Source organism: Mauremys mutica, chromosome 13 (assembly GCF_020497125.1).
Source record: "Mauremys mutica isolate MM-2020 ecotype Southern chromosome 13, ASM2049712v1, whole genome shotgun sequence".
Lineage (NCBI taxonomy): Eukaryota > Metazoa > Chordata > Testudines > Geoemydidae > Mauremys > Mauremys mutica.
In genome coordinates this window covers 32,917,172-32,933,302 of record NC_059084.1, presented here as the reverse complement: position 1 = coordinate 32,933,302, position 16,131 = coordinate 32,917,172, and the positions used below count along the sequence as shown (strand labels likewise).

Below are 16,131 nucleotides of genomic sequence, written 5' to 3'. Positions count from 1 at the left end.
TTCAGACTGACACACCCTAATTATCCTGGTTATCTCATTTACCCTTTTTTAAATTGGCACATTAGCTTTCTTCCGTTCTTCTGGAACTTCCTCAGTTGCTCCAAGACTTATTGAAAGTAAACGTTAATGGTCCAGCTTGCTCCTCGGCCTCTTTTAAAACTCTTGGATGCAAATTATCTGGACCTGCTGATTCAGAAATGTCTAACTTCAGTAGCTGCTGATTTAACATCTTTCACAGATACTAGTGGAATGGAAAGAGTGTTATCACCATATAGTGAGACTATATCATCTGTTTTTCCCCCAAATACAGAACAGAAGTATTTATTGAACCCTTTTTCCTTTTCTGCATTATTACTGATAATTCTACAATTTCCATCTAGTAATGGACCAATACCATTGCCAGGATTCTTTTTGTTTTTAATATATTTAAAAAACTCCTTGTTGTCCTTAACTCTGCTGTCCATAGATTTCTCCTTGTGTGCCTTTGCTTCCCTCATCAGTTTTCTGCAATTCCTAACTTCTGAATTATATTAATTGCTATTAATTTCCCCTTTCTTCCATTTGTTATATATTGTTTTTTAATTTTTATAGCTGCTTTGTAAATCCTGATGGATACACTTAATGAGAGATATTCAGGAATTTAGACATAAGCTGTACCCTCACTCTGCAACCGCAGCTTGTTAGCCTAAGAGGAGAAAGCTGAAGTTGGGCAACTGTTTGATTCCCTTTCATGTGGGCAAAGGCATAAATGAAGTGGATCATGCTGTTTCTGGTTGAGCAGTGCTCCCAGTAATGTGGTGTCAAAGTGTGCTGGAAACCAGGAGAAACAGAGAGAGTAGGCTTGTATTCAAGGTCTGGCAATGATAAAATTAGTTCAGATCAAGTCAGATGCTGGTAACCACCCAAAGTCAGAACACAGACAGTCTACACAGATACTTCTTCTTTGAGTGCTGGTCCCTATGTGTCTTCCATACGTGGGTACACATGTGCGCCTTGTGCCAGAAATTCTTACAAGCAGAATCTGTTGGCCCACACATGTGCAGGAGGTCTCCTTGTGTTCCCAACTGACACCTCGCCAGTTCCTTCTTACCACTGCACCTGAGTGGAATCCTGTCCTTTCTTCCTTCAGCTTCTTTGTAGGACCTGTAAATACATTTGTAAATAGTTTTATTCTTCTTAGCTAGTTAAAATTTATAGTACAGTAGTATAGTTTGTATAGTAAGTTTTTCCTGGCTGGGGATTTCCTCCCTGGGTCTGGGACTGTGCTCAGAGTCCCAGGTTTCAAGAATTGTGTCTCTTGCCCTCACTCCTTCTGCATTATCAACAACCATCAGCGCTGTCTCTACAGTCTGGGTGAGACACACATTTCTGCAAAGTGCAGTATTTCTTGTTTGTTCCCACCCAGAATTTGAGAAGCTTGTGAGTGTCGCTTGAGAAAACACCTGATGGAGGATTCTGTGAGGTCCCCCTCCTAACTGGGCCAGGGAGACACCCCCCCCATCAGCCTAAATTGACCACCCCAGCCCCAAGTCCATCGAGGTTGGATGAGCCTTTATATGCAAACTTTAAGGAACCAGCTTTTCCGAAAAGCCCCCAGATTGGAGGGTAAAGCGTTTAGAAAGAAAAATCCATCAGTTCCATCGGTCACCCCAATACCAAAATGTAAGGACCAACATCCACCAGTTCCATCCACAAGTGCGGGTCCAATTTGTCATTGGTACCACCTCATTTGACCAAAGACTGCTCTGTTTCCTGGGATGCACTAGTTCCATCAGACTTGACTGCCAGAACCCCCCAGACACCAAGATGTATCCCCCTCCCCTCCTCTCCAGCCTAGCCCTTGGGAGACATTACTACACTGGAGGAGGATACTACTTTGGTGTCCCAGGAGATAACTTACCTCCAGCCCTCTGACAGTTGAGAAGAAGTGACAGCACTTGAAGAAGTAGTGGAGGTTACTTACTGTAACTGGAGGCTCTTTGAGATGGGTGGTCCCTATATGTATTTCACTACCCGCCCTTTATCCTCTCTGCTTTGGATCTTGTTGGATTTGTAGTAAGAAGAGGAACTGGATAGGCATCAGCCCACACTGGCGCTTATACCCTCAGTCAAGAAAATTATGAGACCTACTGAGCATGTGCAGGCCAATAGACACTGCTTGTAAGATTTTCCAGACTTGGGTTCATGGCGCGCATGCATACCCAAATGCAGAATACAGATAGGGACCACACATCTCGAAGAACTTCCAGTTACAGTAAATAACCTCTGCTTTTTTCCCGTTTGTGGGCTCAGAGTTGCAGTGGGGAAGGACAGATGGGGGCTAGCTGCTACTGGGATGTAGACAATCTGTTTGGATGCTTCATTTGGTGGTTTTTACAGTTCTGTAGGAAAATGCTCTGTTCAGTCACTCATGTAAAATGTGTATGAATATTATTCTGCCTTCACATTCTACGACAGTCTGAGAAGCTAAGCAAGGACCAGAGTTGGAGCTCAGCAAGTGAGCACGAACACCAGTGGAGCTCTCCTAGCCAACCTACAAACCCTGCATGTTTACTTCCTAAAGGCCATGGGCAGATAGTCTGATGATGACTGACGTGTCATTTAAATAAGCCCCCTAGTTCAACTAACTTTCCATCCCTTCTTCTGGAGGCAATTAGTTAATGTTGGAAGGGGGAATTTCAGTGTCGTTTTATCTGTCCGATGCCTACTGCAGAGGGGAGAAATCCAGGGTGTTTTCTTAATGCTTTAGATGGCAATAGATGTGATGGGAGCTCCCTTTTGAGACAAATAAATGTCCTTTGTTCCATGGTCTGGATTATTTTAACATGCTGTTTCTCTATTGCAGTTCATGATTTACAGAGCTTTGGACTTGATAACGTAAGTGTTGCAAGAGCATGCATGTTGACATGATGGAAAACGTTCTTTAAAAAGACTGGAGTACTTGTGGCACCTTAAAGACTAACAAATTTATTTTAGCATGAGCTTTCGTGAGCTGCAGCTCACTTCTTCGGATGCATAGAATGGAACACACAGACGGGATATTTATACATACAGAGAACATGAAAAGGTGGAAGTATGCATACCAACAGGCACCTTTTCATGTTCTCTGTATGTATAAATATCTCCTGTCTGTGTGTTCCATTCTATGCATCCGAAGAAGTGAGCTGCAGCTCACGAAAGCTCATGCTAAAATAAATTTGTTAGTCTTTAAGGTGCCACAAGTACTCCTGTTTTTTTTGCGGATACAGACTAACACGGCTGCTACTCTGAAACCTTTAAAAAGACTGGATTTCTCCTTTCTTCTTAACTTCTAGCTCTTCTCTGACATTCTTTTTTCCCTTGCCGCGTGTCTAACAGCCATATAAGCGCTGTTTGAGAGGAGGCACAGAATCCCCCTGTGCCCCCAGTTGCATCTGAGTTGGCTCTTCTTTGCCCTGCACCAGGAGGGAAGAGCCACCTGTGCCTCAGAACCTCTCCCCAGAGGGAAGCTTCCATGGTGGGAAGGGTGGGGGGAGTTGCCTGCACCTTGGAATCTCAGTGGGTAGGAACATTGAAATTTCCCATGGGAGGGGGAGAGGAGATGCCTATCCCTTAGAGTCTCTCACCAAAGAAAGTTGTCATATTCTGCAAACCCCAGGGCCCTCATCCTGCCCCTGGGTAGATGCTGTGCCAGCTGTTTGAGTGTGTCAGTGTTTCTGTTTCAGATCAATATGACGCACTATATCAAACGTCTCTCATTTGGGAGGGATTATCCAGGCCTCGTCAACCCTCTGGATGGGACAGACATCACTGCACAGCAAGGTACAGCCATGTGCAGGAGAATCTCTTTCTAAACTTTTGTATCAAATAAGTGTTTCAGAACAACCTAAAGAGCTACAGCACAGCCAAGGCAACTGGGACAGGCTGCAGGGAGAACCCTGTTGGTGCTGCCTAATGGGCAAGCCTTCCTGCCCTAGCAAAAATGACACGTCTGCTCTCCCTGACATTTGCTCACTCATTGCCCACTTGGGGGTGGGGCAAATCGGCCTACATAAATGAGTGTCTTTTTCTGGCATAGCATAGGCCACTTTAAAGCACCCCAGTTTCTCTCTCACTCCTGTCCTCCAAATTCCTCCTGCCGTGTGCACCTCCTTACAGTCCTCTATGCTCTCAAACACACCCACCAGTTTCCTCTTCCCTCCAACAGCCCGTACACACTCCCTTGCCCACACGCATGCACACAGTTCCCCCTCCCTCTTGCCCTCTCTGGTGAGTAGATCAGGTGCAGCGAGTAGCTTTAGTAATTTTTGCCATTATTTCTGATAAATGAAAGTTCTTCTTCAGAGAAATACCCAAAGAATTGTCATCTTTCAAAATGATTGCCATCTCCCATTGTTCTCAAGGGGACTGAGGTTACAGGCTCACTTCAGTTAAGATGCCTTCTTTCAAACTGGCCAGCACCTTCCATTGCTCCCAAAGTGAAACTAACAGCGAAAGTAAGCTGCTCTTATTAGGCCTTGTCTGCACAGGAAAGTTACCCAAGTTACACCATTATAGTTACTAGTATAACTCCTCATCTGGACACTTGTATTCCACCCTAAAGCAGGGGTCCCCAACCCCCGGGCCGCAGACCGGTACCGGTCCATGGCCTGTTAGGAACTGGGCCGCGAACCGAGCGCACAGCAGGACATGAGCGGTGAGTGCACAACAGGACATGAGCGGCTAGGACATGAGCGGTGAGTGAGCTAGCAAAGCTTCATCTGTGTTTAGAGCTGCTCCCCGTCGCTCGCATTACTGCCTGAGCTCTGCCTTCTGTCAGATGTTAGATTCTCATAGGAGTGCGAACCCTGCTGTAAACTGCGCATGCGATGGAGGGAGTTTTGCACTCCTTATGAGAATCTAATGCCTGATGATCTGAGGTGGAGCTGAGGCCATGATGCTAGCGCTGGGGAGCGGCTGCAAAAACAGATTACATTAGCAGAGGTTTCACTGCACAGAGACCATAATAAATCAATCGCTTGCAGACTAATATCAGAACCCTATCAGTGAGTGGCAAGTGACAATTAAGCTGCATCTGGTGGCAGGCTTTATAGTGGCAAGTGAGTTGATGTACTTCAATTGTACAGCTGCATCTGGTGGCAGGCTTTATAGTGGCAAGTGAGTTGATGTACTTCAATTGTACAGCTGCATCTGGTGGCAGGCTTTAAGTCAGAATCCGACACTTATATTAGTCCGCACGTGGCCCGCCCATTATTTTATTTACCACTTCCGTCCGTGCCTCTTTCCCGCACAGTTTTGGTAAGTCCACAAGCTAACCCTGGCCAAAATGAGTAAAAAACAAACATCGCTGCAAAGCTTCTTTGAAAAGGGGGAAAGACCCAATGATGAGACAGCAGAAGACTCTAAGACGGCCAACAAAAAGAAAGCTGCATTTAAAAGAAAATACCAAGAGTCCTACTTAAATTACGGGTTCATTGCAACAGGTGACTCACATTCTCCACGCCCGCTTTGTATAATATGTGGCGACCGGCTATCCAACGAAGCCAGGAACCTTCAAAACTGCTTCGCCACATGGAGACCAAGCACCCTGCATTAAAAGACAAGCCTTTGGAGTTTTTCAAAAGAAAAAAACGTGAACATGAAGAACAGAAGCAATTACTGAAGGCCACCACTTCATCAAATGTGTCTGCACTGAAAGCATCATTCTTAGTGGCTAACCGCATTGCTAAAGCTAAGAAGCCCTTTACTATTGGTGAAGAGTTGATCCTGCCTGCTGCTAAGGACATTTGTCGTGAACTTTTAGGAGAGGCTGTAGTTCAAAAGGTGGCACGTGTTCCTCTTTCGGCTAGCACCATAACTAGACGAATTGATGAAATAGCAGAGGATATTGAGGCACAATTGTTAGAGAGGGTGAATGAGTCACCGTGGTACGCAATCCAGGTTGACGAGTCTACTGATGTTGACAACAAGGCAACAATGCTTGTTTTTGTGCGATATATTTTTCAGGAGGATGTGCATGAGGATATGTTATGTGCACTTTTGTTGCCAACCAACACCACAGCTGCAGAACTATTCAAGTCTTTGAATGATTACATGTCAGGAAAACTGAACTGGTCATTTTGTGTCTCTATATGCACGGACGGAGCAGCTGCCATGACTGGACGGCTTTCTGGTTTCACTACTCGGGTCAAGGAGGTCGCTTCTGAATGTGAGTCTACACACTGTGTCATCCATAGAGAAATGCTAGCTAGCCGAAAAATGTCATCTGAACTTAAGTTTTGCAGGATGTGATTAAAATTATCAACCACATTAAAGTACATGCCCTTAACTCACGTCTGTTCGCACAGCTCTGTGAGGAGATGGACGCAGAGCACACACGTCTTCTCTTATACACAGAAGTGAGATGGCTTTCTAAAGGTAGATCACTGGCCAGAGTTTTTGAGTTATGAGAGCCGCTCCACAGATTTCTTTTAGAAAAACAGTCACCACGGGCAGCACATTTCAGTGACACAGAATGGGTCATAAAACTTGCTTACTTGTGTGACATATTCAACCTGCTCAACGAACTCAACGGTCACTTCAGGGGAGAACGACAACTGTGTTCAAGTCGGCAGATAAAGTGGCTGCATTCAAAGCCAAACTAGAATTATGGGGGCGACGAGTGAACATTGGGATTTTTGACATGTTTCAAACATTAGCAGAGATTTTGAAAGAGACTGAGCCAGGGCCTTCTTTTTCCCAGCTGGTGCATGATCACCTATCTCAGCTTTCAAAAGAGTTTGAGCATTACTTCCCAATCACAAAAGACCCCTGAACTGGGAAGGAATGGATCCGCGACCCATTTGTGAATAAGCCAGCTGAATCGACTTTATCCGTGCTAGAAGAGGATCAACTGCTTGAGATCACAAATGACGGTGGCCTTAAAAGTATGTTTGAGACGACTTCAAATCTCCATACGTTCTGGATTAAAGTCAAGGCGGAATATCCTGAGATTTCCACAAAAGCACTGAAAAGCTTACTTCCATTTTCAACATCCTATCTTTGTGAAGCAGGGTTTTCTGCAGTGACAGCAACCAAAACGAGATTATGGAGTAGACTGGACATAAGCAACACACTTCGGGTGTCACTGTCTTCCATCACCCCCAGATGGGACCGTCTAGTTGCAGGAAAACAAGCTCAGGGCTCCCACTAATTCTGCATTATGGTCAGTTGTATAATTATTTCATTATATATTACAATAATAATAGAAATAAAAGTACAAAAATAAATGTAATGCGCTTGAATCGTCCCAAAACCATCCCACATGTCCGCGGAAATTTTTTTTTCTACGAAACCGGTCCCTGGTGCCAAAAAGGTTGGGGACCGCTGCCCTAAAGAGTACCTTTTGTGATTTAGCATAAACCCCTTCCTGTGCAGCATAAACTAACCTGAAAAAGACACTTGTATACCAGAATAAGAGAGTCCACGCAGCAGTTATACCTGTAAATAGTATCAGTTTAAATTCTCATCTTAAGTTATTCAAAAAAATATTTCCGGTGTAAACAAGGCCTTAGATGGCTGCCTGTGTGTCAGAATGTGAAAAGGAACACTCAGCCCCATTGAGCTGGAGGCAGATAAATTCCCTTCTCAAAATGGCTACCTGAGGGCAGTGTGTAGCTTCAGTCTTATTGAGAACAGTGGGATATGGCAGCCATTTTGAAAGAGGGCAGTTTGTAATGGACTTCTCTGCAATAGAACATTATTCGTCAGCCTCTCCTGAAGGAGAAATTCTTAGTTACAGCCCACCATGAACCACAGGTAGCTTGATGGGGCATGTGACTAAAAGCTGTAGGGAGGACTAGAAGAGCCCGCTGCTCTTTCCATCTTCCTTGCAGAATAGCTGCCTTCAGTCTTACTAATTCCTGAGAACTTTGCCATTCACTCTCTGAGACAAAGCTTGGAAAGTTTCAGCCCCAAAGGTGAATTTTCTAAATTAGCTCTGGCCTCCCTCAGAGGGGAAGGTTCCTTGAGAATCCCTCTGTGGCAAAAGACCACGATCGATGGCCTGGTGGTAGGGATTTATTTGTATTGTATTTTAAGCAGCAGTTCTTTGCTCTAGGTGCCTTTGACCAAAATTAAAATATGCCCTGTAAACATTTTAAAAGAAACATGTGCAATAGTCCCTTCACCCTTTAGAGATTCATCTTATCTCACCATTGCCTCAGAGAGATCTGTTCCTTTCCCTCAATCTAACCCTCACCCCAAATGCCTGGGGAAAAGAGTGAGCATGGTATCCAGGAGGGTAGTAGACCTGCGCTGTTGCAAACCATGGCTAGTATCTTCTGTGGAAAATGCTCTCCCAGCAAGCCCATCTGTCTAAACTAAGGGGCCTCTAAATTAAGCCGTGATGGCATGGGGAGAGAGATCTCCTCTCAGGTAGACAAGTTCCTAACTATTTAGAGAAGATCAGCATATTTTAACTTAGCTGCAGGTTTCTACTACCATCCTCGACTATAGCTATTGTGAGTGCCATGGCTATGTCATGGCCATGCAGCGTGGCTCTACAGCATGGCTTGGCAATGCTTTTTTGTGTCTATTTTGTGTGCTGTGGTTATTCCACATTATATATACTATGACTAGTCAGAGTTCTCCCAGCCTGTAACACATCTAGGTAGTTCATCATGATGTCTGTTTTCTGCTGTCTGTTGTGGCTGTAGAAAGTATCTGCATTAGCACTTAAAAGAAAGATTTATTAATAAGGGTCAAAGAAATTCAGGATGGGCACATCTCTGTCTTTTCTGGTTATTCACTATGTCTCTTTGTCGTCTTCTGCTAGCTTCTATGATGTTTCAGTACTTCGTCAAAGTGGTCCCTACAGTCTATATGAAAGTCGATGGTGAGGTAAGCACTGTTTTTTTTTTCTCTGTACACACATTAGGGATGCTGGTCTCCTTCTGCAGGTCTAACCCCAGAAACACTCCTGTGTTTATATGCTTCTGTGCTTTATTAATTTTGTTTGTATCTTTGAATGTGTAAAGCCTTCTCAAACTGTGATTGGTGGAGCACTTGCTGGAGGGCACTTGTTTGCTCTTCCTTCTAACTATCCATTTATGTCCCACTCGTCAATGGGGTATCTGCTTCCAGCTGCTTCTGTGGGTCTTGGGCATCCATGGCGAAAAAGGTTGGATGCCCGTAAAAGCAGCTGGAAACAAGAAGGAGCTAGCCTAATCATTTCCATTATGTGGTACTGCTGCGGCTACATAAAGGGAGGAGAGTGTGGGCATGGAAATTGGAGCTGCCCCCATGCTCCAGCTCCACCAGCAAGACTAGAGGTGCCAATGGCATGGAGCCATGAGTTGTAGCGGGATGACTGGAATGGGGGGTGGGGGTGAGGAACCTGGTACCACATCCAGTGGAAAAGATGACGACCTTGCAGGAAAGTAGGTTCAGGTGAAGAGGTCTGAGCAGCAAGACAGCATGTGTAAGGGAGAACGGGACCAAGTGGCAGAGAATCATGTGAAGGAGTAGCGGGGGAGAGAGGAGCAGGACACACAGGAGTGGGAGATGGAGTGATGAGCAGAAGGAGACAGTAGGAGTCACTCTTTTAAAGAAGGAACAGTTAAAACGACCTGTATAATTTGCTGTAATCATATTTCCATATAAGCAATTGTTATTAGCTTTCATATGATACTCAAGACAGATATTATTGCAGTAGCGTGTAAATACCACAAGAATATTGTGCAATAATTAATGGGATCGAAGTGAGGAGGGAGGGAATCCATGAGATGAGGCCAGTTGAGTGAGATGCAGTCCTCCCTGTGAAAAGACTTTTAAGAGCCCCTGGCATACTCCTAAAGCACTCTATAGCCAGGTTACAAGGGAACCAAGTAAAATGCAGTGTATTCCCACAGAAATGAAAGCTTACAGCATAGGGGGTCATTTGAAGGCTGCAGACCTTGTCAGGCCTCAAGTGGTCTCTCTGGACACAGCCCTCTGCCCTTTAAAACAGTAGACCTTGCCAGATGCCAAACTGTGTGTTATTGTGATTGTGGCAGGGAGTCCCAGATGTGTGTGGCCTGGTTCTTAATTTAGATGTCTCCCATACTCCAGTGCCTGCTGCACTTTATTCAACAGGCCATTGTTCTCTGGCTGAATAAACCTAATCTTGCTTTCTTGTCACTTTGATTAAAGCAGGCCCCACCATCAACTTCTTCTTTCAGTGTTACATGCCCTCCTCCCAGCTTCACTTGTGTTCACAGGAGATCTGAAATGGCAGGGCCAAGGCTTTGGAATTAGGGGGCAAGGAAGTCATGCAGAGAATCACGCCCGAGTCACATGACTGATCAGAAATGAACTTCATATGGTAACTGCATCATTTGTTTTCACAACATCATATAAAAAAATGGTGCAGCCTCATCTGGATACCATGTGCAGTCCTGGTTACCCCATCTCACACAGAGTGTTGCACAATTAGATAAGAATGATTTGGAGCCTGGAAAAACTCTTCCTATGAAGAGAGATTGGAAAGAGTGTTTCCCTGGGAAAGATGATGTATAACAGGGGACAAGATACATGGTCTAGGAAAGTTGGCTCAGGAGCTTCTGTTCTCTGTGTCTGATAACACAAGAACAAAGGGACATCCAGTGAAATCTAAAAATGGGAAATTCCGAACTGATCAAAGGGAATACTTTTTCACACAATGAGTAATTAGATGGAGGAACACATTGCACAGGAAGTTGCTGAGATCAAGAACGTGGCAAGATTAAAAAAGGGATTATGTCTACATTTATGTGGATACCAAGAATATCCAGGGTTAGAATAATTAATGCTAGCAAAAAGTTTGGAAGAGGTACTGAGCCTTAGTGTGATGTTATGGGGTTCACCCAGGCCAGTAAGGGGTTTCTGTCCTGTATCCTTGGCTGTCTTGTGGCTATGAAGCTTTGATCCTGAGCTCTGACCCAAGCAGCCTGCCAGCAGTCCACAAACCTCATCCTGGCGCTGCCCAACCTGGTTACTCCTTGCTGTGCCAAGGCACTCTGAACAGAGGAGGTTGAGCATCAAGTTTAGGAGCCAGTGCCTGATAGATCTTGATATATGGTCCCAGATGAGAGTCGAAGATGCTGTTGCTGCCTTGGAGGCAGCTTTAAAGATTCATGGATTTTTTTTATTTTATTTTTTTAAGGCCAGAGGGGCCATAATGGTCATATAATCTGAACTTGTGCGTAGCATGGATCATAGAATTTCACCCCATGATTCCTGCGTCAATCCCATAACTTGTAGCTGAGCTAGAATGTATATTTTAGAAAGATATTCAGTCTTGATTTAAAGACTGCAAGTGATGGAGAATCTACCACATCCCTTGGTAAGTTTTTCCAGTGGTTAATTCCCCCCACTGCGCCTTATATCCAGTTGAATTTGTCTAGCTTTAGCTTCTAGCCTTTGGATCTTGTTGCCTTTGTCTGCTAGACTGAAGAGCCCTGGGCGATCAGAACTCTGCCTGTGTAGGTACTTATAGACCCATGATCAAGCCCCTCTTAACTTTACCCTTTATAAGCTAAATAGATTGAGCTTCTCGCAATCTCTTACTGTAAGGTGAGTTTTCTGGACCTTGAATCATTCTTATAGCTCTTTTCTGAACACTTTCCAGTTTAAGATCCTTTTTGAAGAGTGGACACACCCTTCTCCTACTTGAAATCCCATTTTACAGATGATTGGGATTGAGCTGGATGACATTGAGGCTCCCTGGATCAATCCCTAAATCCGTATGGAGAGGGGACACAGGAAGCTTTTATGTAAAACTAATGTGATTCCAGGAGCTTCTGCAGTGATGAGCCAGAGAGCAGCTGTCTCCTACTCCATCTCCTGTTGAGGCAAGGTGGTGTCTCATCCATTTAGTGGGAGCTTGGTACAACCAACTCAAATACTGAGACCTGGAGGGTGTTGGGGAGTCATTCTGTAGCATTGTTCCCTGCTTTGGATGGGAAGATAGACAGTGCTTTAGTGAAAGCTGTGCTTTAGTGAAAGCTATGCCCCTGGGCCTACGAGGGAGGTTGGGTCAAAGCTAACTTAAGCTTACCCTTTCGGGATTTCTCCTTTTGAAGCCCTGCAGCCTGGGCTTATGCTGAACTTACTGGATTCTCTGAGAAACGATTGGAAACATTTCCCATAATGGTTCAGTACACAGGCTGCATTCTGCAAACATCGCCACACATCATGCCAACCTCTATGCAGAGGAAGCAGTGAATACTTCTTACATGATAGCCATCTTTCTGCCATGTAGATGTTGCATGAAAGCACCTGATGTGTCAAGATAGAGGATGACATTTGCTCAGGGAACGAGGAAAGAAACACTCGAGGCAAGTCGCTCCAAAGTTCGGAGATCTCCAGAATGCGCCAGGAAAGAACTGAGGCCTTGAGAGAGCAACAAGACTTTGAAATGCTGATGCTCTGAAGCAAGAGTACCAGAGCACTAAGTACAAAGATTCAGGCCACAGAACCAAGGTTCCTCCAGAGCCTCCGAAGGCTGGAGGAACTATCAGCCGGCAGGGAGCCAAAAGGTCACCAGAATAAAAATACCAAAGACTGGAGGGCAGGGAGGAGCATTAGGGGAGGGTTGAGAAGTGCTGGAAAAGTGGCTGCAGGCACCTCTCAAGGAGGAACTGTCTGGAAGGTTCCAAAGATGATGATGGGGGGTGGGGAGGACTTTTGCTCCTACCCATGATCACCACCATTAGGGACCAAAAATCGTCTGCAGTGAAGATAGGGTTAGGTCTAGGAGTGTCCCCCCAGCATCCTCTAGGGGTAGGGTGGCCTTCAGCAGAGGCTCCAAAGTGCAGTCTACACTACTTAGTCTTTTAGTTACTTTACAAATTAAACACAATTTTCCATATTTATTTCCTGCTAGGTGGTGAGGACTAACCAGTTTTCAGTTACCCGGCATGAGAAAATCGCCAATGGGCTAATAGGAGATCAGGGCCTCCCTGGTGTATTTGTGCTCTATGAGCTTTCTCCCATGATGGTGAAACTGACAGAGAAACACAGGTAAGGGGGTGTTTCTATTCACCTCATTCACCCTGCTTGGAAGGATGAGGCCAGTTCTTATACAACCTGAACCTCTCCAGATTTTATAATATGGCCTATAGTGACAGTAACACAATGTATGTGAAATCTGTGTTTTGTGATGTTTTCAGTAGTGTGTCTATGTGTTTTATTGTAGGCAGCTATATTGGGGGTGAAACACCAAATATTTCTAACCAGTAGTCAACAAATAAAACACAGTTAAAGGGTACGAAAGTGTATTGTTTAACGTAGCCATGTTTTAAATCAGTGTTCTGATGAAAGGAGAATTCACAGCATTTCTGTTACAATAGGATGGTACTGATGGATGGATTAAAGTTGCCATCAAATAAACTTTCTGGCAACATCCCCCTGCAATTAATTCTTTTTTTGTTTAGAATATTAACAGATGTGCTCACAGGATACAGCATATTGCACTGTGTGTTACCAGTTTTGGAAAGTGAGCTTTTGTGGTGCTGTGTCGCAGCAGAGTCCCATTTATCTTTGTGCAATGGTGGAAGTACAGCAGAAAAGAGTAAAGACATTCATATTTGGGGTGGAGGGGGGTGTTAGTCTCAAACACAACCATGTTAATGCTACATGAAGATTGTGAAGTTAATCAGATAGAATTCAGCAAACTGAAAAGCTGAGGTTCCTATTTTAGCTGCACACACAGGATATCGTAGTTTCTGTTCCTATTTCTCTTATGTTGTACATTAATTACATGTATTACTCTTTGTTAAATATATACCCTTAGCCTGAATGAGGGTGGCAGAACCTGACCAGTAGCTGGACAGATTGAATTTGGGGATTTCATTTTTCTTCACCATTAAATTCTTCCTTTTTGTTTTGTTTAAGCTCTCTATCTCTAACTTGCAAGTGATCTGTCTAGGTATCGATCTGTCATCATGGCACCTGAGCTCATGGAGATTATTCAACCTGTTTTCCTCTCTCTAGGCCCTTTACACACTTCCTCACAGGAGTCTGTGCCATTGTTGGAGGAGTATTTACAGGTATCAGAGCTTTTAGTTTCATTTTTTTCTAAAATGTGCAGGCTTGTCACCCTGCTCATACTAGGACTGAAATGTGGATTGAAGCTCCTTTGGGCAGAGATTAGGGCTTTCTTTGCCTTCCTTGAGGTGCCACACACCCTTTGGAGCTATAAATTATCATTAGAATGAAAGTTCATTTATTTACAAAGATCCAGTTCACAATAGAAGTATAAATACAATAATATCTAATTTCAGCATAAGTGGCAGTACGAAAAGAAGCTAATTTTACACCGAATTTCTATTTGAAACAGTAACAAAGTTGAAGAAATATTACAGAATCTCTGTTACTATAAATTTGAGTCATATTTGTCTAGTAAATGCGTCTGACCAGAGAAACGCTTTCCAGAAGCAGTTCTTTTTGTCAAATTAATCTCAGTCTTGTTCTAAGCAGAGTGGTTGAGGTTTTCAGGATATGCACATAGGTTTGGAAATAAATGTGCACAATGAAACACGTAGGGGTAGGGGCCCATCTGTCGAAAGGAAATGTCTTGTCCTTTTGCTTTGGAATCTGGCCCCTTACGTTCTGTGAGAATAGTTTAATCTCTTGTCTTTTGGGTACCATTCTGTTCTTCAGCGCATGCATCACTTGCCTTGGTGAGAATGGTCTTTGTCCCGAGAAGCATAATCACATCTGTGTCTCCTCTCCATCAGAGGAGATCAGGGTCTCCACAATCTCCCAGGGAGCTGCAAGGGTTCTGTTCTCTGTGCTTAAAGCTGGAACTTCGCCCCTGGGGGAAGGGTTCTGTGTTTGTCCCATGCAATAAAGCATTTTCTTCTCTGTTTTGAATGTCTGGGCTGATCCTGCTCTGTTCTTCTTTCAGTGGCAGGACTCATTGATTCCTTGATCTATCACTCTGCTCGTGCCATTCAGAAGAAAATAGAGCTTGGGAAGACGACGTAGATATGAAATTGCTGCAGCCCATGAAGAGAGGAACTAAACAAATCCTTCAAGACACAAGTGACCCCCTGAGTGCGCAAAGAGAAGATACTTGGGATTACCAGACACCCCCACTCATCCTTCCATCACTATCTCTTTGTGCTTTGTTTGGCATTGATTTATGGATAGGACAGCTCGATCCTTGTTCCTGTGAGGATTTTTCATTAGCCATCTTGTCAGGCTGTGCAGAGCCTCCTGTGGGCAGCCTTTCATGCCCATCGCTGTTGAATTGCTCCTGAGGCTGTTGCAGGAGGAACAGCGTCCTGACATGAGATGCTGAATGGATTAAAGTTGCCATCAAATAAACTTTCTGGCAACGCCACCCAGCAGTTATTTCCTTTTTGTTCAGAATATTTACAAATGTGCTCACTGGATACTGCATCAGACATCTGTCAAAATGTGCCGACCCCTCCTGTCTTTCCCTGCCGAATCTCTCAGGCAAGTAAGGTGTAAGACCTAGCACATGAGACATGGTTACAAGGTGATAAATCTCTGCCTAGGGACACCTTAAAACTCTAGCAGTAGGGATGCTCAAAACTGTTCTTTCAATGCAAGAAAAATGATCTGTGCTAGTAAGGAACCAATCTTGGCTGTTTTTAAAAATGTTTAGTCAGCTTTTTAAATTGAATCGTATTTTCACTCCCCATATCCTTACCTTTTGTAATAAAAATATATCATCTGTGGATTTTAGTAAAGCATTTGGTAGAGTGACTCAATGTAACTAATTAATTTATTAAAATTGGTGAATTAACTTTGATCCCATAGTGGTACATGAATCGAAAACTGTCTGAAGGACCACAGAGGTAGTGATGAATGGCAAAGTGTGCAGGCAGGATGGCATGGTTAGATCTGTTCTCATTTACGTTAGTGATTGGCCAAACTGCATGTTAGCAAAGCTAGCAGATGATACCAAAGCTGACTCTGACTCTGACTCGGACAAACTGTACATCAGGATGGAGTAATGTTTGCAAGCGTATAGCAGTAAATTAGTGTAAATTACATTACAGGAATGGTGCAATTATTCCCAAACCAAACGCTGCCAGTCCAATACATTCTGAGTTAAACTTAAAGTTAAAAGAAGCCCAATTGATTCAAGATTTGGAAATGCACCATTAAGGCACCTCGGCC

At 44.0% G+C, this 16,131-nt stretch overlaps 1 protein-coding gene across 2 annotated transcripts in view; it reads left to right on the top strand.

The window, feature by feature from the left end:
- ERGIC3 (ERGIC and golgi 3) overlaps positions 1-15,760 on the top strand; it is a 68,498-nt gene extending 52,738 nt beyond the window's left edge. For both annotated transcript variants that reach the window (XM_044985467.1, XM_044985466.1), the window contains 6 exons: positions 2,846-2,877; positions 3,705-3,801; positions 8,795-8,859; positions 12,863-12,999; positions 13,972-14,027; positions 14,888-15,760. In XM_044985467.1, the coding sequence (XP_044841402.1) occupies positions 2,846-2,877; positions 3,705-3,801; positions 8,795-8,859; positions 12,863-12,999; positions 13,972-14,027; positions 14,888-14,967 (467 nt within the window). In that variant the 3' untranslated portion in view covers positions 14,968-15,760. The remainder of the gene's footprint in view (positions 1-2,845; positions 2,878-3,704; positions 3,802-8,794; positions 8,860-12,862; positions 13,000-13,971; positions 14,028-14,887) is intronic.
- The last annotated feature ends 371 nt before the right edge of the window (positions 15,761-16,131 follow it).